At 49.9% G+C, this 23490-nt stretch overlaps 1 protein-coding gene across 1 annotated transcript; it reads right to left on the bottom strand.

The window, feature by feature from the left end:
• Positions 1-6097: 6097 nt before the first annotated feature.
• On the bottom strand, positions 6098-15213 carry SIGLEC11 (sialic acid binding Ig like lectin 11). Its single transcript, XM_026014226.2, has 9 exons — positions 15068-15213; positions 14598-14978; positions 14128-14412; positions 13913-13960; positions 9464-9721; positions 9098-9382; positions 8770-8854; positions 8415-8496; positions 6098-6844 (listed from the first exon to the last, which is right to left on the bottom strand). Exons 1-9 carry the CDS (start codon positions 15099-15101, stop codon positions 6632-6634), a joined length of 1671 nt encoding a protein of 556 aa, XP_025870011.2. The 5' UTR covers positions 15102-15213; the 3' UTR covers positions 6098-6631.
• Positions 15214-23490: the final 8277 nt, after the last annotated feature.

Below are 23490 nucleotides of genomic sequence, written 5' to 3'. Positions count from 1 at the left end.
GCATGGAGAGTCAAGTGTCTGCAAAAGGAGTTCATTTTGGAAAGTTTACTTTTTTTCTCCATCTGTCCATCCCTTCAACCTTTCATCCATCTACTGAAAGTTTATGTAGATACCAATCCACCCACCCACCCACCCATCTATCCATTTATCTATCCATCCATCCATCTATCCATTCTTCCATCTAGTCATCCACCCATCCATTTATTCAACTGTCCATTTATCCAGCCATCCATTTTTCCATCCATCCAACCAACCACCCATTCACCCATCCATTTATTAATTCTTCCAGCCATCCACCCATCCATTTGTTTAGGCATCCATTTATTCATCCAACCATCAGCCATCCACATATCAATCCATCCATCTGTTTATCCACTGAGTCATTCTTCCATCTATCCACCCATCTTTCCATATACTTTTCCATCACCCACCTTCCTATCCACCATTCATCCTTTCATCCATCTGTTCATTCTTCCATCCATAAACCCTTCCAGACATTTATCCTTCCTCATATTCAACAAATATTCCGCAAGCATATCTTGAATTTTTGCTGCATGACACTAGTCGTGCTGCATGGAGGAACCTGATGAAGAAGACACATTGAGGTCCTTGAATTTTTGGAGCATCCAGTTGAGGAGAAGGCATTAAATGAGATGACTGGGTTATACTCCATGTGCTGGAAAAAAGGCACGGTGCTGTGATGAAGACCCAGGGGCCCAGGGATGGGAGGCACCTTGCAGAGAGCCTGGATAGAAAGACGGTGGAGGAGGCAGGCACAGCTGCTCCCTTGGGAGCATGAGGCATGGGCAGTGGCCATGGCTGGAGGAAGGGAGGGCCTGTGGAGAGATTTCAGAGGCAGCCTGACCAGTAGCATGTGTCCAGTGACCAGACTGGGAGGGACTCAGAACAGAGGGGTACACTTACCTCCCAGACTTGGTCTTGAGGATCTGGAATCATTCACCATTACTCTGGAAAGGGGCGGTAAGAGGCCGGTTCGGAGAAGAATCTACTTTGATTCTCCCTAATTCTTGCCTGCTCAGAAGGTGCAGGGGAGATTAGCAGGCTGATGATCATTTCCTAGTTAAGATCAGGTGTGTATAGCAATTTCCAGAAGGGGATACTCCTCAATGACAGAGAAAACTCGCCTGCAAATCTCCTTAAAGCCTCTCTAGCACTTGAGTGATGAGTCCATAAAAGAATACGGACATCAGGGATCCCTGGGTGGCGCAGCGGTTTAGTGCTTCCCTTTGGCCCAGGGCTCGATCCTGGAGACCTGGGATCGAATCCCATGTCGGGCTCCTGGTGCATGGAGCCTGCTTCTCCCTCTGCCTATGTCTCTGCCTCTCTCTCTCTCTCTGTATGACTATCATAAATAAATAAAAAATTAAAAAAAAAAAGAATACGGACATCAGCCACCCTTCAGGGCCCCAAATCAGGTTACAGGATGGTCACAGTGTCAACATCGGGCCTTTCCACCGCACTGCCACTTGGTGCATTGCCCAGTCCCCGCAGCCCCTCTGTCCTCTGTCCTCATCTCTGAGTGGGCAAAGCCAGCCAGGACCCAGTGCTACTCAGGCAGCAGGAGACTCAAACAACCAGACAGCAGGGAGTGTGTAGACAGTTTCCCTCCCTCTGCCTCTGAATCCACTTTTGTCTGTCTGCAGAGCCCAGGTTCTTGAGCTCGTATTTGGCAGCTTGTCCCCCCAACCTCTGAGAGAGGAGGGTGTTGTCATTACTTTTTTTTAAAGATTTTATTTATTTATTCATAGAGAGAGAGAGAGAGGCAGAGACACAGGCAGAGGGAGAAGCAGACTCCATGCAGAGAGCCGGACGTGGGACTCGATCCAGGGTCTCCAGATCACGCCCTGGGCGGCAGGCGGCGCTAAACCGCTGCGCCACCGGGGCTGCCCGGGTGTTGTCATTAGGTGAGAATCACATGGCAACATGTGGTCAATGGTGACTGGAACCCTTTCCTTGTCCTCTACACCTTGCTTCTGCTCCCAAATGAAACTCTGGCCCAAAGTTAATCAGATGTTTGTAGTGCAGAGGCTGGTGGTGGGTTTGGGTTTTTCTTTTCTTTTCTTTTCTCTTCTTTTCTTTTTCTTTTTTTAAAATAATTTTTAATGCAGGACACCTGTGAGCCTTCAGTAAATGCAGGTATGTGGTATGGCTCCAAGAGGTGCCCCAGTATGGAACGCCTGGAGGGCTCAATGGTTGAGCATCTGCCTTTGACTTGGTCATGGTCCTGAGGTCCTGGAATGAGTCCTGTGTCAGGCACCTCGCAGGGAGCCTGCCTATGTCTCTGTCTCTGCATCTCTCATGAATAAATAAATAAAATCATAAAAAAAAAAAAAAAGGGGATCCCTGGGTGGTGCAGCGGTTTGGCGCCTGCCTTTGGCCCAGGGCACGATCCTGGAGACCCGGGATCGAATCCCACGTCAGGCTCCCGGTGCATGGAGCCTGCTTCTCCCTCTGCCTGTGTCTCTGCCTCTCTCTCTCTCTCTCTCTCTCTCTCTGTGACTATCATAAAAAAAAAAAAAAAAAAAAAAAAAAAGGAGGCATCCCAGTAGACAACTGCAAAGGGCAAATCATTTCCCTTATGGAATAATTTGCCTGTGATAAAAGCTTGTTTCCAAGACTAGTACAAATAGAATCTCTCCTGGATGAGACCCTAGGAACAACAGCAAATGTTCATGGAGACTCCTTTACTGATGTTAAAAACCAAAATTCCACTGAGCAAATTTTAAAGACCTTATTGGCTCTGTTCAATGATTCATGAACCAGGCAGCATCCAATTGGTCAAATAGGTGCTCCAGGGAGCTATACAGAGTGAAAGACTTTCGTGGGCAGAAGGAAGCAGGAACAAGAAAGTTTGGAAGAGGGGCAGTCCGGGGGGGTCAGTGGTTTGGCATCACCTTCAGCCAGGGCCTGATCCTGGAGACCCGGAATCGAGTCCACATCGGGCTCCCTGCACAGTGCCTGCTTCTCCCTCTGCCTGTGTCTCTGCCTCTCTCTCTCTCTCTCTCTCTCTCTCTCTCTCCCTGTGTCTCTGGTGAATAAATAAATAAAATCTTAAAAAAAAAAAGTTTGGAAGAGGCCAAAAAGCAGGTTGGTTAGTGCAGGGTCCCTGTCCTTCAGGGGTTTGGCAGGGGGATTATCTGACTAGTGCTCATCAGGGTGATTCCTGAGTGACTCATTGGGATTCCATGACTGGGAGAGCTGAAACTGTAAGCTTGGGTTTCGTGATACATGACTTAGCATAAGCAACTCCATTTGGGGCCTGTTGTCTTATTTTTCACACTGACTTGGAAGTTAACAGGAAGAATTTTACTGCTTTTGATGGAGATTCTACAAATACAAATTTTGATGGGTGTTTGTGAAAGATGCAGACAATGTTTATTCAGAGCAGGAACACAGCTCGCATGATTCTGTGGGAATCACTGGCTGCCCTGCCCTTCTACACGATGCCCTTCAAACAGTACTGCTGGCTCTTCTACTCTCATTGAAATAAGTCTCAGGAAATTGTTTTCTTACTTTTTATGCTGTTGGAACTGAGGGATTAAAAGATTATTAGGATTTGTTGCCATTCAATATTTTTCAATTCTCTATCATTCAAAACCTCTAGTGGTTCTCTTTAACAAATAAAGTTGAGAAAATCCCGTTTGTTTAGTTGAAATGCTGAAATTATATATTTTTTAAATTTTTAAAGATTTATTTATTTATTTATTTATTTATTTATTTATGATAGACAGAGAGAGAGAGGCAGAGACACAGGAGGAGTGAGAAGCAGGCTCCATGCCAAGAGCCCGAGGTGGGACTCGATCCCGGGACTGCAGGATCGTGCCCTGGGCCAAAGACAGGCGCTAAACCGCTGAGCCACCCAGGGATCCCCTGAAATTATATTTTAATTCTGAAGAGAAGCCACCCAAGTTCTTGATTTTTAAAATACGCCATAGGGACACCTGGCTGGCTCAGTTGGTGGAGCGTGTGACTCTTGATCTCAGAATTGTGAGTTCAAGCCCCACACTGGGTGTATAGATTACTTAAAATCTTTTTTAGAGATGCGTGGGTGGCTCAGCAATTGAGGGTCTGCCTTCAGCTCAGGGTGTGATCCCAGGATCTGGGATTGAGTCCCACATCAGGCTCCTTGCAGGAAGCCTGCTTCTCCCTCTTCCTGTGTCTCTGCCTCTCTCTTTCTCTGTGTCTCTCATTAATAAATAAAAATTTTTAAATATTTTTTAAAAATAAAATAGGGGACCCCTGGGTGGCTCAGCAGTTTAGTGCCTGCCTTCAGCCCAGGGCATGATCCTAGAGTCCCAGGATCGAGTCCCACGTTGAGCTCCCTGCATGGAGCCTGCTTCTCCCTCTGCCTGTGTCTCTGCCTCTCTCTCTCTCTCTCTCTCTCTCTCTCTCCCTCATGAATAGATAAATAAAATCTTTTAAAAATAAATAAAATAGGGTATCTGGGTGCCTCAGTTGTTGAACCTCTGACTTTGGCTCAGGTCGTGATCCCAGGGTCCTGGGATTGAGTCCCGCATCAGGCTCCCTGCATGGAGCCTGTCTCTCCCTCTGCCTATGTCTCTGCCTCTCTCTGAGTGTCTCTCATAAATAAATAAATAATTTTTTTAAAAAAAGTCGTTGGTCAAGAGACGCTGCATAATCTTGAAGGGCAAAGCAAATTGTGCTGTGAAAGATGGAATTTGACACATCGACTTTTCTTTTTAATTTCTATTTGTTTTAAATATTTATTTATTTATTTATTTATTTATTTATTCAGAGAGAGCAAAAGAGAGGCAGAGACACAGGCAGAGGGAGAAGCAGGCTCCATGCAGGAAGCCCGACGCGGGACTCGATCCTGGGTCTCCAGGATCACACCCCAGGCTGCAGGCCGCGCTAAACCGCTGTGCCACCAGGGCTGCCCTAATTTCTATTTTTAAATAATCTCTACACCCAACTTGGAACTGGAACCTGCAAAAAAACAAGTTCAGGGGTCGTTGGTTCCCTGAAACTGACCCAGCCAGGCACCCCTTGACACATCATATTTGAAGAGCAGTTAACTTTATGCCAACACATGTTCACTATATTGGATCATAATTCTAAAGTTGAACATGTTTTCTCATTAACGGACACAATAGAAAAAAGTAAATGGACATTCAAAGGGAAAAAATAAATTGGATGTGACCACTGCATAAACTACAGTGAAAATTAGTAACAAGAAACTGCACTAAAATGAAGTGGGGTGGTTTCAGCAAGAAGAGCCCTAATGCCCCACCATTCATAGTCAATTGCAAACCCAACAGGAAGAGACAGATTTGACCTCGCAGGGGGTATACTATTCCACTATCCCTGCAGGAGGAAGACTGGCTTTTCTTAATCCCACCCTGCCCCCCAACAGCTCAGCCAGTATACTTCCAACTCCCAATTTACTCCAATGGGTTTCCCCATTTGCCCCTTTTCTGCATAAGAGCGTGCCTCCGCTGCAGATTCACCTTACAGTTTTGCAGGCAACTTTTTTTTGTTTTTGTTTTTTTTAAGATTTTATTTATTCATGAGAGATGCAGAGAAAGAGGCAGAGACATAGGCAGGAGGAGAAGCAGGTTCCCCATGTGGAGCCCCATACAGGACTTGATCCCAGGATTCCAGGATCACTACCTGAGGCAAAGTCAGAGGCTCAACCTTTGAGCCACCCAGGTGCCTCTTTTTTTCTATCTTTTTTTAAAAAAATTTTTAATTAATTTATTTATTTATTAACAATTGTAGTTCTCTGGGTGGGGGGGAATGGGTGATGGGAACTGAGGGGAACACTTGACGGGATGAGCACTGGGTGTTATTCTTTATGTTGGTAAATTGAACACCAATAAAAATTAATTTATTAAAAAAAAAAACAATTGCAGTTCTCTTTTATTCCCCAGTAAACCCATTTTTGCTGGCAAAGCAGTTGGCAGTTTCTATTTTAAGGCTAACGTGATATCACAATGGAAATGGAACCCAGACCATAATAATCGCAAGGAATTTTCTAAGCAAATTCTACAAAAGAGAAGACACTGTGGAGGAGAACCAAAACATCCAGGACATATAAAGAAAGAGGCATCTATAATTCAGATAACCTATCATTTATTTCTGAAAATCTGTGAATGATTTTCTGTGTGGTGAAAATACACAGCAAGTTGGCTTTCCAAGAAGCAGGCTCAGAGTGTTCCTGAGGAAGCGGCCCAGGGGGTCAGGGCTACAGAGCTGGAACCGCCCTGCAGAGCCTTACACCAGGTGGGCTGCCCTGGGAAGAGGCGTGACCTCGCGCAGGCTGCTCTCTGCATCTGCACCACTGTCAGACCCTTCACGTTCATTGCCACCTTGACTCCTCTCAACGACCCGGGGAGTTAGGTGTATTGTGTCCACTTTGCAGAGAGGGAGAATGAGAAGTAAAGTTGAACTCGGGCTTAAAACTGGTGACAGGCTGAAACTTGAGCCCTGCTCTGTCCATCACACTAGTGGGACTCCCACTCATTATTTGGCAACCCATTTCCATGGAATGGAAAACCATTCTCTCAGGAATTGTACCCGATGTCTCCCTCCCTGAGAAGCCCAGGACCCTCTACACAGAGGTCGTGGAGCTCGCTGGAGCTGGGGGTCATCACTTCCAGATCTTAATCTCTGAATACTCCGTGACGCTGGTGCCCTCCGGGTCCTGAGGCTTCCAGGGCCTCAGCCCCTGGAAGGTGAAGGAGGCATAATGGAGCTCCTCCTCCTCCTCCTCCTCCTCCTCCTCCAAGGTGGGAACACCAACAGCTGCAGGCGGGTGGGCTAGGGGTATGGATGCCCCTAATGGACACTCATGCTTATAACCCTGAATGGAGGCGAAAGAAGGGTCCAATTAGGATAACTGGACCTGGCAGATAGCAAGGAGTATCCACAAGCAAACCTAGAAACTGAGCACTTACTCTTTCATCTATTCATTCCACAAACATTGGCTGTACCCTCATTCATTCATTTATTCATTCATTCAATAAATATTGCCTGGCCCTTGGTAATCAATTGCCAGGCTCCTAGATTCCTCACAACAAGCTATTAGAGAGACATTACTATTCCCATTTATCAGGTGAAGAAACTGAGTCTAAGTAAATATCCCAAAAATCACACATTGAGTTGTCGGTAGGGCCAAGATTAACATCTGGGTCTCTCTAGCCCCAGTGCCTTCCACCCTATGGAACAGCTGCCCTGTGCCAGGCCCTGGCTCTTCAGTGGGGAACAAAGCAGACATCATCCATGACCGCTGACTAGCTTGCAGTGGGGGAAGCTGACATTGTTGTAGTCACTTATATTTCCATCTAATGGCCAATTGTGATGTGAGAGGTGGTGTGAGGACAGAGATTTGCTCAGAACTGAACTGCCCTCTGGGACCACTCAGCATTTCAAAAGTTCAGGCAAACGAAATCACAAAATTGTACCAGGAACCCTTAAAGCAAAGGATATTGTGCAGGAAAGGGCTCACCATGGCCAAAGAAAGGCTTGACCCTTTGCGTCAGCATCTGGGAGGGAACCTCTAAGTCAATGGACTGTCCTGCCTGATGGGAACATCTCTGTTCACCTGGGGCCTTAGGCCACACCAAGTAGTTTACATTAACATGACTTATGGTGAGGCCTTGAGCCACATGGTATCAGCTTGACCTCTAGAGGGGATGGAGACCATATAACAAAGCTCATAAAGGTGCTCCATACTATGTGACTGACCCCTGATAGGAACCCAGGACACAGGGCTAGGGTGAGCTTCCTTGGTGGCAATATCATGCCCACACACATGATGCCACACCACACTCTCTGCTTCTTATTACACATCAGTGCTGGGAAAAATCAGCGCTGTGTATGGGGTCTTTACTGGGAGAGATGCCTGGAAGATTCCTGCATGGAACTCCCCTGGGCAGAGTCCAGGTGCCTCTCCCCTTGGCTGCTTTAATCTGTATCCTTTCCCCGTAATCAACTAACTATTAGTATAACAAATCTCAGTGAGTTCTATAAGTCCCTCTGGTGAGCTATTGAACCTGAGAGTGCCTTGGGGACCTGTGAACTTTGTACTTGTTATTTTGGGGAGATCGCCCTGGCATGGTTATTTTGATCTCCTCCCCCTATGTTGGGGAGGAGAGAGCAAGGAGGGGAAAGTGATTCCATGGGAGGAGGTAGGGGTAGGGAGGGCCCAGGTGAACACAGGAAGGTGCTGTGGTCCTTGGCTCTGCAAGATGAGTCAGAGAGCAGAGAGGAGAGTGACTCCCGGGTCACTGGCCCAGGTGACTGAGTCCATGGGGACCCGAAAACATAAGCCTGTTTGGGACATGACGACCAGCTAAGTCATCTAGAGGGGTGTGGCCATCTTTGGGTGGTGGCCAGATAGGATCCCAATGAACAGAGGGCTCATCACTCACCCAGGAGAGGGGACCCAACATGCAGGCAGCATCCTTCCCACCAGCTGTAGGCTCAGGAGCCTGCTTCCTGCAGGTCTTCATTCTGAGGGGGAAGCCACAGTTAGCAGCCCAATTGACTCACTATTGTCCCCTGCTTACGAGTCTGGCCAGGCTAAGGAAGGCTGGAGGAGGGACCACAGAGCCTGATAACTCATGAAAATGGGCATGGCCAGGATTAGGGTGGCAGCAGACACTTCTTTGATTTTCTGGCCCAATCCCCAAATCTTACGGCCTCCAGCTGGGGCTGCCCAGGACCCTAGGACTTGGACCCCTTCCACCCCATGCACTCACCCTTCCTCCCAGGGATAGCACTCACATGAAGAAGATGAGACTGAGCAGGCCAGCAACACCAGCACCCCCGACAGCCCCCAGAAGGAATCCTCCCCCATGTTCAGGTTTCCCTGTAGGGGAGTGGGGTTTTGGGTGATTCCCCTCCAAGCCTCAGGATCCTTGTGTGCCCTCCTCCCAAGAAACTCCAATTCTGATGGTCTTCAGCCCCCAACCAGGAGAAAACCAGGACTTTGCCCCCCTGCCCTTCCTCTCTCTCACCCTTTCCCATCCAGACCCCAACCCCACCCCCAGAACATCTTTTCTAGGATCCGGACTCCCTCCTCCCACACCTATGCCCCCAAGAGCACCCAGACCTGGCAGCAGCAGGACAGCAGCGCTCTGTTTCCCGTGCATATTCCAGGCCTCGCAGCTGAGTCTGAGGCCAGAGCCCAGCGGCCCACGGAGGCTCAGGGAGCTGTTGGCCCAGGGCCCCTCAGCGCTGGAGGTGACGGTCAAGGAGGCATTGCTGTGGTTCCGCTCCAGCAGCCCCTCCCCCAGCCGCCAGCGCAGGGTGGGGGCCGGGCGCGCGTGGGAGGAGCAGGTGCACTGCAGTGCCTCGCCCTCCCAGGAACAGGAGGGGCTGAGCGGCCGCGGGGGGTCTGGGGGAGGGAAGAGAAGGGGTCAGCGGTGCCCCTGCTTCCCAGGCCCCGTGTCCTGCCCCCAGGGGTCCCCTCACTCACAGACCACAGAGAGGTGCAGGGAGACGTGCTGGGAGCCCAGCGAGTTCTGAGCTCGGCAGGTGAAGTCTCCTTCCTCTGCAGTCCCTACTTGAGGCAGGTCCAGGATGGGACTTCTGTAGATGGGGGTGGCATTCAGGGCGGGGGACCCCTGGAACCAGCTCAGCTCCACAGGGGGGTTGCTGTCAGCAGCACAGAGCAGGAACAGAGATTCCCCTTCCAGGACCTGAAGAGATGAGCCATTCCCTGGGTATTTCAGTTCTGGGTGGAGAGACAGAGAGAGAGAGAGAGAGAGAGAGAGAGAGATAGATTGAGAGAGAGAATGCACACTCTGAATCCAGCCCAGAGGCTCCACAGCCCTGGTCCTATTTCTCTCTCCTCTGAATTTCTCCTAAGTTGGGAAGAGATCTCCACAAATAGTTTCATAAGCAGGTTTATGGTGATATAACCCACATACCATACAATTCCATTTACATACCACTTAGAGTCATGCCACAATCAATTTTAGAACCTTTTTATCACCCCTAAAAACAACCCTGTATCCCCCCAACTGCCTCCCCCACCCTTACTCCCAATCCCCCAACCTCGAGCCCCTGGCAACCCCTAGCCACCTTTCTGTCCCTATAGATCTATTCTGGACATTGCCTGCAAATAGAATCATGCTCCATGTAGGCTTTTGTATCTGGCTTCTCTTGTGTGGCATGACATATCCAAGGTTCTCCTGCTGGTGGCCCCTGTTGATGCTTCACCCCTGTTCATGGCAGACTCATGTTCGTCGCATGGATAGGCTGCGTGGTGCTTATCCACCCATTGAGGGACCCTGACTCCTTCGAGGCGAGCGCCCTTAACTACATTTCTCCCTCTCTTTCCCCAACTGCTGAACACCCCTCACTCAAGCACCCAAAATTCAAGTATCAAACCCTTCAAGGCTTTTCAGGACATGACCTCTACCTCTTCACCTCCTTTCCCTGCCCCGGTTGTCTCAGGATAAATAGGGCATCCACATTTTACATTCCAAAATTCACAAAGGAGGAAGGGATGCTCAGAGCAAAATCTCCCTTCCGTGATGTCTCCCCGGGCAACAAATCTGTCTCATCAAAAGCAATATTTATTGCCAGTTTCTGGTGTGGTCTCCCGGGGCTATTCTATAACAGCCTTATGTAGGAAAAAAATTTAAAAAATTTAAAAAAAAAAAAAACAGCCTTATGTAGGAACGTTGAAAATATACATCCCTGAGACCTCACAGTTTTGCTCCTGGGCATGAAATTTACAGTCTCACTCCTCAGAGCACAGGCACTCTCCAGGAGCTGGTTAGAAATGCAGAACCAGGGCAGCCCGGGTGGTTCAGCAGTTTAGCGCTGCCTTCAGCCCAGGGCGTGATCCTGGAGACCCAGGATAGAGTCCCACATCGGGGTCCCTGCATGGAGCCTGCTTCTCCCTCTGCCTGTGTCTCTGCCTCTGTGTGTGTGTGTGTCTTTCATGAATAAATAAATAAAATTAAAAAAAAAAAGAAAGAAAGAAAGAAATGCAGAACCAGAGGTTCCGCCTGCTTCCTGAGTCACATCTGCATTGTCACAAGATCCCTGAGAAATCTGTGTGTACAACAGAGCTTGTGAAGTATGGCCTCGAGAAACATTCCTCTGTTCATGAGGGGAATGTTAGAGGCGGCATGATCATGAAAACTAAACTCTGGGGCAGCCGGGGTGGCTCAGCGGTTTAACACCGCTTTCAGCCCAGGGCGTGATCCTGGAGACCCGGGATGGAGTCCCCACAGCGGACTCCCTGCATGGAGCCTGCTTCTCCCTCTGCCTGTGTCTCTGCCTCTCTCTCTCTCTCTCTGGGTGTGTGTCTCATGAAGAAAGACAGAAAGAAAGAAAGAAAACTAAACTCTGTGGACAATTGAAGTGCCCACCAAGAGTGGAATGTGAGAAGGTGAGGGACGCCTGGGTGGCTCAGTCGGTGAAGCGTCTGCCTTTGGCCCAAGTCATGATCCCAAGGTCCTACGATGGAGCCCCATGTCAGGCTCCCTGCTCAGTGGGGAGCCTGCATCTTCCTCTCCCTCTGCCGTTCCCCCTGCTTGTGCTTGCAGTCTCTCTCTCTCTCTCAAATAAATAAATAAAAATCTTTTTTTTTTTTTAAAGAGTGAAACTAAAATGTGCTACCTACAGACAAGGAGAGGCAGAAATTACAGCAGCAAGCAATACAGATGAATGTCAAGAACACGAGGTGGTGCCACATCACAAAAGTCAAGGTAGCTGTGACCCTGCAAATCCACTCCAGAGCCAAAAGAACTGGAAGTAGGGAGTCAAGCAGATCCTTGTATGGAAGTGTTCAGAGCAGTACTGTTGACAGGAACTACAAGGTGACAACCCAAATGTCCACCCACAGATGGATGGATGGATGGTGGTCCCTCTATACAATGGAACAATATTCAGCCCAAAAAGGAGTGAAACACTCACCTGCACACACTACAATGTGGATGAACCTTGATCACATCATGCTGAGTGGAAGAAGCCAGATGTGTTATTTCGTAAAATTACAAGAAAATAGAAGATATGTGGATGTGTTAATTAACTGGGTTGTGTGAATCCTTTAGGAGTGTAAATGTGTATCAAATCTCCATATATCAAATCATCATCTTGTGCACTTTAGATATATACAATGTATTCATCAATTATACTTTCATCAAAAATAAGATAAGGGATCCCTGGGTGGCGCAGCGGTTTGGCGCCTGCCTTTGGCTCAGGGCTCGATCCTGGAGACCCGGGATCGAATCCCATATCAGGCTCCCGGTGCATGGAGCCTGCTTCTCCCTCCGCCTGTGTCTCTGCCTCTCTCTCTCTCTCTGTGACTATCATAAAATAAAAAAAAAAAAAAAAAAAAAAAAAAAATAAGATAAAATAGGGACGCCTGGGTGGCTCAGTGATTGAGTGGTTGCCTTCAGCTCAGGGTGTGATCTCGGAGTTCCCAGATCAAGTCCCATATCAGGCTCCCTGTGGGGAACCTGCTTCTCCCTCTGCCTTTGTCTCTGCCTCTCTTTGTCTCTCACGAATGAGTAAATAAAATTTTTAAAAAAGTAAAGTAGGGACGCCTGAGTGGCTCAGCGGTTCTGCCTTTGACCTAGGGCGTGATCCTGGAGTCCCAGGATCTAGTCCCGTGTTGGGCTCCCTGCATGGAGCCTGCTTCTCCTCTGCCTGTGTCTCTGCCCCTCTCTCTCTCTCTCTCCTCGTGTCTCTCATGAATAAATAAATAAAATCTCTTTAAAAATAAATTAAAATAAATTAAAAATAAAAAGTAAAGTAAAATAAAATAAAGAGAAAGAATGGTAACACAGTATTCAGCATAGTGGCTTTCTCCGATGCCAGATGGAAAGGGCTGAAATTGGGAAGGGGCATTTAGGGTGTTCCAAAGGCAAGGTTGCTGTTCTATTTTTTTTTTTTAAGTAGGCTCTACATCCAATGCGGGGCTCGAACTCATGACCCTAAGATCAAGAGTTGCATGCACCTTGGGATCCCTGGGTGGCTTAGCGGTTTAGTGCCTGCCTTCGGCCCAGGGCGTGATCCTGGGGTCCCAAGATGGGTCCTGTATCGGGCTCCCTGCATGGAGCCTGCTTCTCCCTCTGCCTGTGTCTCTGCCTCTCTCTCTGTGTGTGTCTCTTGTGAATAAATAAATAAAATCTTAAAAAAAAAAAAAGTTGCATGCATCATGAACAGAGTCAGCCAGATGCTCCTGTTCTATTTCTTTTTAAAAATATTTTATTAAAAAAACAAAAAAACAAAACAACAACAACAAAGAAGGGCAGCCCCAGTGGCGCGGTGGTTTAGCGCCGCCTGCAGCCTGGTGTGTGATCTTGGGGACCCCGGATGGAGTCCCACGTCGGGCTCCCTGCATGGGGCCTGCTTCTCCCTCTGCCTGTGTCTCTGCCTGTCTCTCTCTCTCTCTGTCTCTCATGAATAAATAAATCGAATCTTAAAAAAAATAATAAAGATTTTCTCTATTTATTAGAGACACAGAGAGAAAGAGAAAGAGAGAGGCAGAGACACAGGCAGAGGGAGAAGCAGGCTCCACACAGGGAGCCCAACGTGGGACTCGATCCCGAGTCTCCAGGATCACACCCTGGGCTGAAGGCAGCGCTAAACCGCTGAGCCACCTGGGCTGCCCTCCTGTTCTATTTCTTAACCTGGATGGTGAGTACTAAGGTGTTCATTTGATGGCGATTCTTCATAACCTGCATGTATTTGACAAATAGTCTGCATATAATGAATCACCTGTCATTGCATATAATAAATAGTAAGCAAAAATCATCTGTCACAGTGAAGGGGTGGGAGCGCCTCCCCGCTCTGCTCTCCCTGTGTATCACTCTGGCCCTCCTGGCTTGGCTTCGAGCCCCAGGCTCTGCTCTGCCAGGGAGAGCTCCCATCCCAGCCTCAGGGAGAGGGCATCTTGACCTACCTGTGCAATTTTCTCGGGAGATGCTGATGCCCAGGTTCTGTGGGGCATCTGGGACAGAGACACAGTGAGGAATGGAGTCAGAGTCCACCCTTCCCATGCCACCCACCCCCAGGAGACACAGAAATGGGAATTGAAACAGACAAGTCCAGTGTCCTCCCTGCAGCCCCCCTGCATCCCCCCACCCCCCGGGAACCAAGTCCTTGCCCCACACTCACAGGAGACGTTGAGCGTAATGGTGCTTTGAGTGCTCATGCCAGCTTTAGGGAAGGTCACTCGACAGGTGAGATTGGTGCCATGGTCCTGCGGGCGTGGGATGAGCAGGATCTCCGAGGAGTTATAAGCCTCCAAGCCCAGTCCCGAAGGTTTGAGGGCAGTCCCTGTCCAGGAGATGGTGGGGGCCAGCACCCCATCACAGGCCCCCAGCACAGAGCATGTCAGGTGGCTGGGGCAGCCAGACTCCAGGGGCTCCTTGACCCAGATATCCGGAGCCTGTGTCAGCTCTGGAGAGGAGAGAAAGAGAGGCCGGACCTCAGAGGGGACCTCCCTGTGTGCTTCCCAAAGAGGCACCCCAACCCTGAACTGACTATGCTCTACTCTCCTGTTTAAGATGAGCAGCGGGTGGTCTGTTTCTTCCCTCAGGAACACCCCCCCACACCTGTTATTGACTCTTGGGGACCTTCCCTACCTCTCACACTCACAATGAGCATGTTACTCCTGTAACTGTGTCTCATGGGACCTCTGTCCAGATGAAAGTAATAGTGTCCACTGTGTTCCCTCCGGGCATCTGTGATACTCAGGGAGCAGTCGCCAGCCCCAGGGTCTCCAGAAAGGTGGAAGGGAAGTTTGATCTTCCTCTTTGTTTCTTTGGCTGGTTTGTTGGTGGCCATGAGAACTTCCCCTTTGGGATTACCCTTTATTCGGAACCAGGAGCCATAAGCAGGTGTAGCGCTGTGCCTGCCAACCTGGGGGTAGGAGACGGTGCAGGGCACGCGGACACACAAGCCCTCCTGCACCGTCACAGAGTCCTGCACGTGTAGCTCATAGCCTGGGTCCTCCTGCAGGGACCCTGGGGGGACATTGAGGCTCAGCAGTAGCGTCAGAACCAGCACTGCCCCCCCCAGGACCCCCCCCATCCCCAGCTCTCAACCCACTCACAGGCCCACAGCAGAGACAGCAGCAATACCAGCATCTCCAGGGGTCCAGGGCTGGTCTGTCCTCAGTCTGGCTTCTGGATGTGTCTGCCTGTCCCAGAAGGAAGCTCCAACAGGAAGCTTTTGCGGGGAAAGAAGAAGGTAGTGATCATCTACGGAAGAGGAACCCCAGGAAGGAAATCACAAAGTCCTGACAAAACCCTTATTCCAACTTCTCCTTTCGCAGTTGCAAGAAGCAGAGCAGAGAGGATGCAGGTCTGGCCCTAAAGAAAAGGAGCCCTACATCAGCCTCAGCGGAGGGCAGCCCCAGCAGTGGGGCTTTCAGGGAGTATGGGCTCCAGGTGAGGTGCTGGGGGCAGGATTCATTCATGCACTCATTCATTCATTCATTTATTCACCAGGCAAACATCTACTCCCCACAGGGGCTGGGGACAAAGAGAAGAACTTGATCATCTGACTCCTGCCTGCAGGCACCACATCTCCTGTGACCCCCAAACCCAATGACCCCAACCCCCGACTCAGGAGCATTCAGCTTCCCAGCCTGCCTTGGGGCTATGTTGCAGTCCACACAAGCTCCCAGCTCCACAGTGAGAAGCAGGCAGAGACACAAGTTCCTCACACTCCTAAGGGCCTCACACCTGGGGTGTGCTGCTCTGAAGTTGCCACCTTGAAATCCTTAATAATTGTATTTATTAAGGATTTTTTATTTTTTTAATTTTTTTTAAAGATTTATTTATTTATTTATGATAGACAGAGAGAGAGAGAGAGAGAGAGGCAGAGATACAGGAGGAGGGAGAAGCAGGCTCCATGCCGGGAGCCCAACGTGGGACTCGATCCCGGGACTCCAGGATTGCGCCCTGGGCCAAAGGCAGGCGCTAAACCACTGAGCCACCCAGGGATCCCCTATTAAGGATTTTTTAAAGGGGTGCCTTGGTGGTTCAGTTAGTTAAGCATCTGCCTTCTGCGCAGGTCATGATCCCAGAGTCCTGGGATCAAGCCCCACATAGGGCTCCCTGCTCACCGGGGAGCAAGCTTCTCCCTCTCCCTCTGCCCCCATCCCCACTTGTGCTCTCTTTCTCTCTCAAATAAATAAATAAAATCTTAAAAAGTGAAAGAAAAAAAAGGAAAGGAGTTTTTTTTTAAGTGCACGGGGCCTGAATGCACGACCCTGAGATCAACGCCTGAGCTGAGATCAAGAGTTACTTAACCAACTGAGCCACCCAGGTACCCCTAGATTTGAATCTGTGTTTTGTAGATGAAGGTATAGTGGGGTAATACTTAATGGGGTAAGGAGCACGCACTGGGGAAATTGGAACCTTGGATCACACATCTCCCCCGCCCCCCACTTTCTCCATCCCCAGAGCAGGTTCTTAGTCCCACTCCCACCCCCATGCCCCTACTGGGCACAGAGAGGGTTTGAGCCTTGCTGAGCTGAGAGGTGGGAGGCCTAGACACCTGTGTCTCCCCTACACTGCAAACCGCCCAGTCGAGCTTGAGGGATTGGACATTAACTAGTTGTGGGGGAAGGTCACTGCGAGGATGGGACCACCAGTTGACCTGTGAGCTGGACCCAGCACCTCACCCCTGCCCCTGTCTGTGAAACGTGGGTTCTGCGTGTCTTTTTTGCTCCCAGAGGCTGCTCCTTGAACACCCACATGGTATAGGTGAGTGAGCCCAGTTAAGGCCTCCCCGTATATAAACTTTAAGATTTGGAGGCAGATGTGGGGATCCACTCATCTTGCAGCCCAAGACATGCCTCGTATGTAAGTTCCCTTTGCTTATTAGAACTGCCGGCTACCAACACATGCTATGACGTGATCAACCTCAAAAAATTATGCTAAGTGAGAGGAGCCAGACACAAATGAAATGCCCAGAAAAGACAAATCCATGAACACCAGAAATAGATTAGTGGTTCCCAGGGGCTGGGGGAGAGGAGAGAGGGGAGTGGCTTCCAATGGGTATGGGGTCTCCTTTTGGGGTGATGGCAAAGTTCTGGAACTGGATACTGTATACATTGAAACGGTAAATTTTATGTTCTATGTTTTTTACCACAATTTTTTAAAAGATTTATTTATTCATGATAGACAGAGAGAGAGAGAGAGGCAGAGACACAGGCAGAGGGAGAAGCAGGCTCCATGTCGGGAGCCCGTCGCGGGACTCGATCCCGGGACTCCAGGACCGTGCCCTGGGCCAAAGGCAGGCGCTAAACCGCTGAGCCACCAAGGGATCCCCCACACAATTTTTTTTTTAGTCTAAAATAAACAAAAACTGGGGCAGCCCGGGTGGCTCAGCAGTTTAGTGCCACCTTCAGCCCAGGGCGTGATCCTGGAGACCTGGAATCGAGTCCCACGTCGGGCTCCCTGCGTGGAGCCTGCTTCTCCCTCTGCCTGTGTCTCTGCCTCTCTCTCTCTCTCTCTCTCTCTCTCTATATATATATATATATATATATATATATATATATATGAATAAATAAATAAAATCTTAAAAAAAAATAAAATAAACAAAAACCAAACCATGCCCCAGGTCAAGAGAGACCATCACTGGAAGAAAGGAAGAAAGCTTTTACCTTTTTATCAAAGGGGCCCCATATTTTCATTTTGCTCTGGGCCCTGCAAATTATGTAGATGGCCCTGGTGAGAAATTTCCAGTCTCAGAGCTGCCCTAAGCTTGACAAGGTCACGCTGCCCTAAGTCGGGGGTGGGGGGCAGTGCTTGGGTGGTTCAGTGGTTGAGCATTTGCCTTTGTTGTGCCCCCCCCACTCCGGTGGACACATGGCGGTCTGCTCGCGGCGAGCCCCAGCCCAGAGCCCCAATATAGGTTGGGAAGTTGCTGACCAGGAAAATTGCTGAATTGATCACAAATACAGAAAAGGAAATGAGAGGAGCACAATCCGCAACTGCATAGCGAGAGCTTCAGTTCCTTTTCATCTGTAACTGGTTCCTCACTTAACTGCTAACCACTGGTCTCTCAAACACGAGGCGACTTGTCACATTTAACTAAATGGTGCCAGGGGTTACCAGAGAGGTGTTGCACAGCATCAGCAGAGCACATCCCGAGCCATGAGTTGTCGACCCTAGGTCATCATGTCCCCTGCCCATCCGTCCAGTTGCCATTGCTACTGAATCGTCCGCAACCTGGTCTGGCTGCAGGGACAGCTGCCCTGACTGTGGATGTGCATGCCTGTGTCTCTGAGTATGTGTTTTGTACCATGTATCCACAGGGGGTGAGGACACCTGTGTGTGTATATGTGCACACATGCTCACATGCTAGGTATTTGAAACCAGCCTCCAAAGCTAATAGTGAGAGAGACCATGTGTATCTTGGGTACCATATTAGGGATTTGACTCTTTATTTCTGGTGCAACAGAAGCCCCATTAAAGTGTTTAAAAGCAGGACAGGGCACCTGGGTGGCTCAGTTGGTTAAGCGTCTCCCTTTAGCTCAGGTTGTGATCCCAGGGACCTGGGATCAAGTCCCACATGGAGCTCATTGCTCATCAGGGAGCCTACCTCTCCCTCTCCATCTGCCTCTCCCCTCCAGCTCATGCTCTCTGTTGTTTTCTCTCTCCCAAATAATTAAATAAAATCTTTAAAAAAATAAAAGCAGAACAATTGTGCTTATAACAGTGAAAATATTAAGTGGTCCTGCAGAGCCTGGTCACTCATGAGAGAAGACCCAGAAGGAGCTGCTCTCAGTCTCTGGCTCGTTCTGCACAGCAAGACTCATTCCTTCCAGGCTTGGAAGGGGTATCTCTGCCCCAATCTGTGTTGTCGACCATAACATGCCTGTCAGTCTGGGCTGGACCAGGGAGAGCTAGCCAAATCCTGAGCCAAATTCAAACCTCCACAGCCCTTGAACCCTGGAGTCCCTGAGCTGCCCCAGGTGACTTCAGGGTGAGAGGGCGAATTCACCTGTTGTGCTCAGGGACATAAACTAGAGAGATCTACAACTGCAGAGTTGGCAAGTGACTTCCCCCAGACTCCTCCCAGAGTCCTGGCTGTGGTTTCTGGGGGCTGAGGCCCAGGAAGGGGCTCAGAGCAGGTGCAGTGGTGAGACGTCTAAGTCTAGGACATGTGACATTACCCAAGATGGTGATGGGGGGGTGGGGACTAAGAGAGAATCAAAGAAATACCATAACCCAGGTGGATGATTCAAGAAGGCAGCACATGTAACAGACAGAATAATGGCCCCCAAAGATGCCCACACTCGAATCCCCAGAGCCTGTGAATATGTGAGCTCACAGGGCAAGGGGACTTTGCAGGTATTACATTAAAGATTTGGGATGGAGAGATGATCCAAGTGGAAAGTGAATGTGATCACAAGTTTGTAAGAAGGCAGAGGGAGATCTGACGACAGAAGGGATAGGAGGATGTGCAACGGCAGAAGAGATTGTAGTGCTGGGGGTCCAGGTGCACTGGCAGCCGCTGGGAACCTCAAGAAGCCAGGAAGAGAATCTCCCCCAGAACCTCCCGAAGGACCCAACCCTGCCAACACCCTGACTTTAGCCTCGTGAGACTCACTTCAGACTTTTGGACTCCAGGACAGTAAAAATACATTTGTTTTGTTTTATCCACTACATTTAAGTTTAACTCCTGCTCCCTTGGAAGGCTCCAGGGGAGGATCCATCTCCTGGCCTTTCCAGCTTCTAGAATTGCATCCTCCATCTTCAAACCAGCAGTGTGGCATCTTCTCTCTCTGACTCTCCTTTGAGATGCTCTTCTGTCCCCTAGCCTTCTCTTCTGTGTTCCAGTATCCCCTTGCTTCCCTCGTATAAGAATGTTTGGAGGGGCACCTGGGGTGGTTCAGTGGTTGAGCATCTACCTTTGGCTCAGGTCGTGATCCCAAGGTCCTGGGATTGAGTCCCGCATCAGGCTCCCTGCATGTAGCCTGCTTCTCCCTCTGCCTATGCCTTTGTTTCTGGGTCTCTCATGAATAAATAAATAAAATCTTTTTAAAAAGAATGTTTGGAGTTACATTTGGGGCCCATCTGGATCACCCAGGATAATCTCCCCATTTTGAGACACACACAGAGAAAGAGAGACAGAGACACAGGCAGAGGGAGAAGCCAGCTCCATGCAGGGAGCCCGATGTGGGACTCGATCCCGGGTCTCCAGGATCACACCCTGGGCTGTGCTCAACCACTGAGCCATGCAGGCTGCCCTGGTGTCAGTTTTTTGTCTTACCTTATTAAGACCAAAGAGTGACGACCCTGACCAATGTTCATGTTCCGCGAGATCATTTCTGTCTGACAAGAAGCCCTGACCAGGATCTGAAGAGCCCAATTTCCCTTTCTCTGCACATCTCTGTTCTTGCAAGTTCTTGCAAAGCACCACAAATGGGGGGGTGGAGGCGCGGAGGGGACTTAAAATATTAGAAGTGTATCCTCTCACAGTTCTGGAAGCTGGAAGTCTTAAATCGCAGTTTGGACAGGGCTCTGTTCCCTCTGAAGGCTCCTTCAAGTGTCCTCCTCAACTCTGTCTTCGCACACGTCTCCCTGCATGTCTGTCTCTGTAAATACTGGTCATACTGGATTCACCACGCACCCCACCTCATGTTAGCCAATGACGCCTGCAACGACTCTATTTCCAGATAATTCACATTCGGAGGTTCTGGGAAGGACACGAACAGGGGGAGAACGGGATGGGGGGAGGACCCAGCCCACTTGTTCAGATGGTCATAGGGAACTCTGCGTGAAGTCATGGCTGAATGTCCAGGGCAAGACCACAGAGCAGCAGGTGCAGATGGTAGGGTGCTCGGAGTACTGGTTCGTGCTATTGGTCTGTGCCCTCGGGCCTCCTTAGATCGCTTCTCTTGGGGGAGAGCTGATGCCACGCCCAGCCTTACTTCAGAAATCATCACAATTCAGCACTCAAGAGTCAGAGTATCTCCATGACGGCTCCTGGCCAGCTCACTTCACTTTTCCTCTGTATTCTTTCTTTTTTTAAAAAGATCGATTGATTGATTGATTCATGAGAGACACACACACAGAGGGACAGAGAGAGACACACAGACATAGGCAGAGGGAAAAGCAGGCTCCACATAGGGAGCCCAATGTGGGGCTGGATCCCAGGACCCTGGGATCACAAGCTGAGCGGAAAGCAGATGTTTAAGCACTGAGCCACCCAGGAGTCCCTCCTCTGTGTTCTTACTGCAATCAGGATGGAGTTCATTACATGAAAATGATTTACTTACTCGTTTAGCTAGTCCACTGACCCGGACATAGGGTCTCACTCTGGTTCCAGCCCTGACTCCACTACTGGCCTGTGTGTGGAAGATTTCCCCCTGGGGTTGGCCTGCCCTCCACCAACCATACAAAGGGAGCTGGGTTTACCCACTGCAAATGTAATGCAGAGGGAAAGCCTGACGGCTGGGAATCAATCACTGAACCCAACTCAGAAATCCTCCTAGAGGCTGGAAATGGGACTTTGGCCATTCAGTTACCCTGCTCCGGTCCCCAGTTTTTCTTAGAAATGGAAATCTGTAACAATGTTTGTTTAACAAACACACCAAGCCCCTTCTAAATGCTCTACAAATACTAATTCGTTTCCTGCCCGTGATGACCTGTGCCCTGCATGTTATTTCCCCATTTTGGAGCAGGGAAAACGGAAGCACAGAGAGGGTAAGCAAGCTGCCCGAGGTCACACAGCCCCCGGGGCGGAGGGGGGGGGGGATTGCACCCCGGGCTGTCCGGCACCACGCGAGCCCCGAGCCCCAGGCGGGGAGGAGGCCTGGTCCTGGCGGAGGGAGTCGTGACTGAGGGTCCCTGTCTGTCCCCCGCACCGGGATGCGGGCTCTGGGAGCGGCCACGCTGTCTGGCGCACAGGGCGAGGCCCTGCATGGACCCTGCAGAATGGAGCGGGGAGGCCGCCCCAGCCCTCCCGCCGCGCTCCGCTGGGGGAGCTGTGTGCCGGGCCGGGGCCTCCAGCGCCAGCAAACGGGATCCTGGGGCGACTCGGGACCCGGGGGAACCCGGGGTCTGGCCGCTCGGACGGAACAGAACGCGCTCGCGGCGGGGCACGCGCGCCCCCTGGCGGCGGAGTCCTGCCAGCACAGCGCCGCCGGGAGACCGGACGGTTTGCTCTGGGCGGGTGGGTCGGGCCCAGCAGAGATGCTCTCGCCAGGGTTCACGGCAGGCCTGGGAGTCTGGGGAGCTGGCGGCGTCTCCCAGTGGCTTCCAGGCTTTTCTGTGATGCACAGTAAGAAATGATTTCGCAATAACACAGTTTCAGGAAATGCCCCCCTGTACGGCTTGATTTTTTTTTTTTTTTTATTCTGTTCCTATTTGTAAACACTGATCAGAATCTTTTCGGTTGATTCCTGGACTCTATAATGGGGACCCTGCTGCCCCATTTTTTCCCCAGTTCACACAGAAAGATTATGATGAAGCAAAGGTTAGTGCCCAGGCCCGGCTTCCAGATAAGGAATCTGAGCTCAGAGAGGCCAAGATACCTGTTCAAGGCCACACAGCTCAGTTTTGCAGTGCCAGCCTCTGCCTCTCTTATGAAGGAGAAAAACCATTAAATGCTCCTAATTTCACTGTTGAATAAAGCTTAATTTAGTCTTCTCTCTGTTTCAGCCAGCTTGACTGAGGGGCACTGGCCTGCTGTTTTCTTCTAAGGTACAGTGTAAATTACTGACATTGCAGAGCTCAGGCTTAAAATTGCAAGTCTTCATCTGTAACAAAACGAACCAGAGATGGAGATAAAGAGTCTGTGGCTATTCTCCATGGTTCACCCAAACCATCCCGCTTAAATGCATATAAAGGTGACAGGTAAAATATGAACATCATCTTCTGAGCAGCAGTTGCGGGGACTGCTCAGGCCAAGGTCCACAGGAATGCCAAAACCTGAGGCAGGTGTCAGCGCTGCAATGTTTTGCCAGGAGGAACTCGGCTGCTCCAGATGAACTTGAACTTCGGTCTTGACATTTGCATTTGTTCCTGCCAAAGAGCAACTACCAGCTAGGAGTGCTTCAAGCTCAGTTCAAGCTCTGAGGGTTCCTTGACCCCCCGCTGTGAGTACCCAGGGTGACCAGTCTCAGGAAGTCTCAGCTGTGGCCACAGCTTCTCAGAGATGTACTCTTCCTCCTCCCCCTCCTCCCCCTCCTCCTCCCCCTCCTCCTCTTCCTTCTCTTCATCTTGTTCTGTGGGGCGCCAAGAGATGAAGGATAATGAAAAGCCTAGAGTTACCCAAGTGCGGCATCTAAAAAGAAGAGCCTAGGGCAGCCCTGGTGGCTCAATGGTTTAGTGCCACCTGCAGCCCAGGCCATGATCCTGGAGACCCGGGATCAAGTCCCACATCAGGCTCCCTGCATAGAGCCTGCTTCTCCCACTGCCTGTGTCTCTGCTTCTCTCTCTGTGTCTCTCATGAATAAGTAAATAAAATCTTTAAATAAATAAATAAATAAATAAATAAATAAATAAATAAATA

The sequence above is a fragment of the Vulpes vulpes genome, chromosome 1 (genome assembly GCF_048418805.1).
Source record: "Vulpes vulpes isolate BD-2025 chromosome 1, VulVul3, whole genome shotgun sequence".
NCBI classification, from domain to species: Eukaryota; Metazoa; Chordata; class Mammalia; order Carnivora; family Canidae; genus Vulpes; species Vulpes vulpes.
The sequence above is the reverse complement of the archived record's forward strand: the minus strand, read 5'-3'. Positions and strand labels throughout refer to the sequence as shown.

Excerpts from the sequence above, each read along its gene's own strand:
- SIGLEC11 (XM_026014226.2), bottom strand. The coding sequence starts at position 15,101 with ATGCTGGTATTGCTGCTGTCTCTGCTGTGGGCCT. Across the intron at positions 13,961-14,127 it reads CATTACGCTCAACGTCTCCT|ATGCCCCACAGAACCTGGGC; the intron begins GTGAGTGTGGGG and ends TCTCTGTCCCAG. Across the intron at positions 8,497-8,769 it reads CTCAGTCTCATCTTCTTCAT|AATGAAGACCTGCAGGAAGC; the intron begins GTGAGTGCTATC and ends CTTCCCCCTCAG.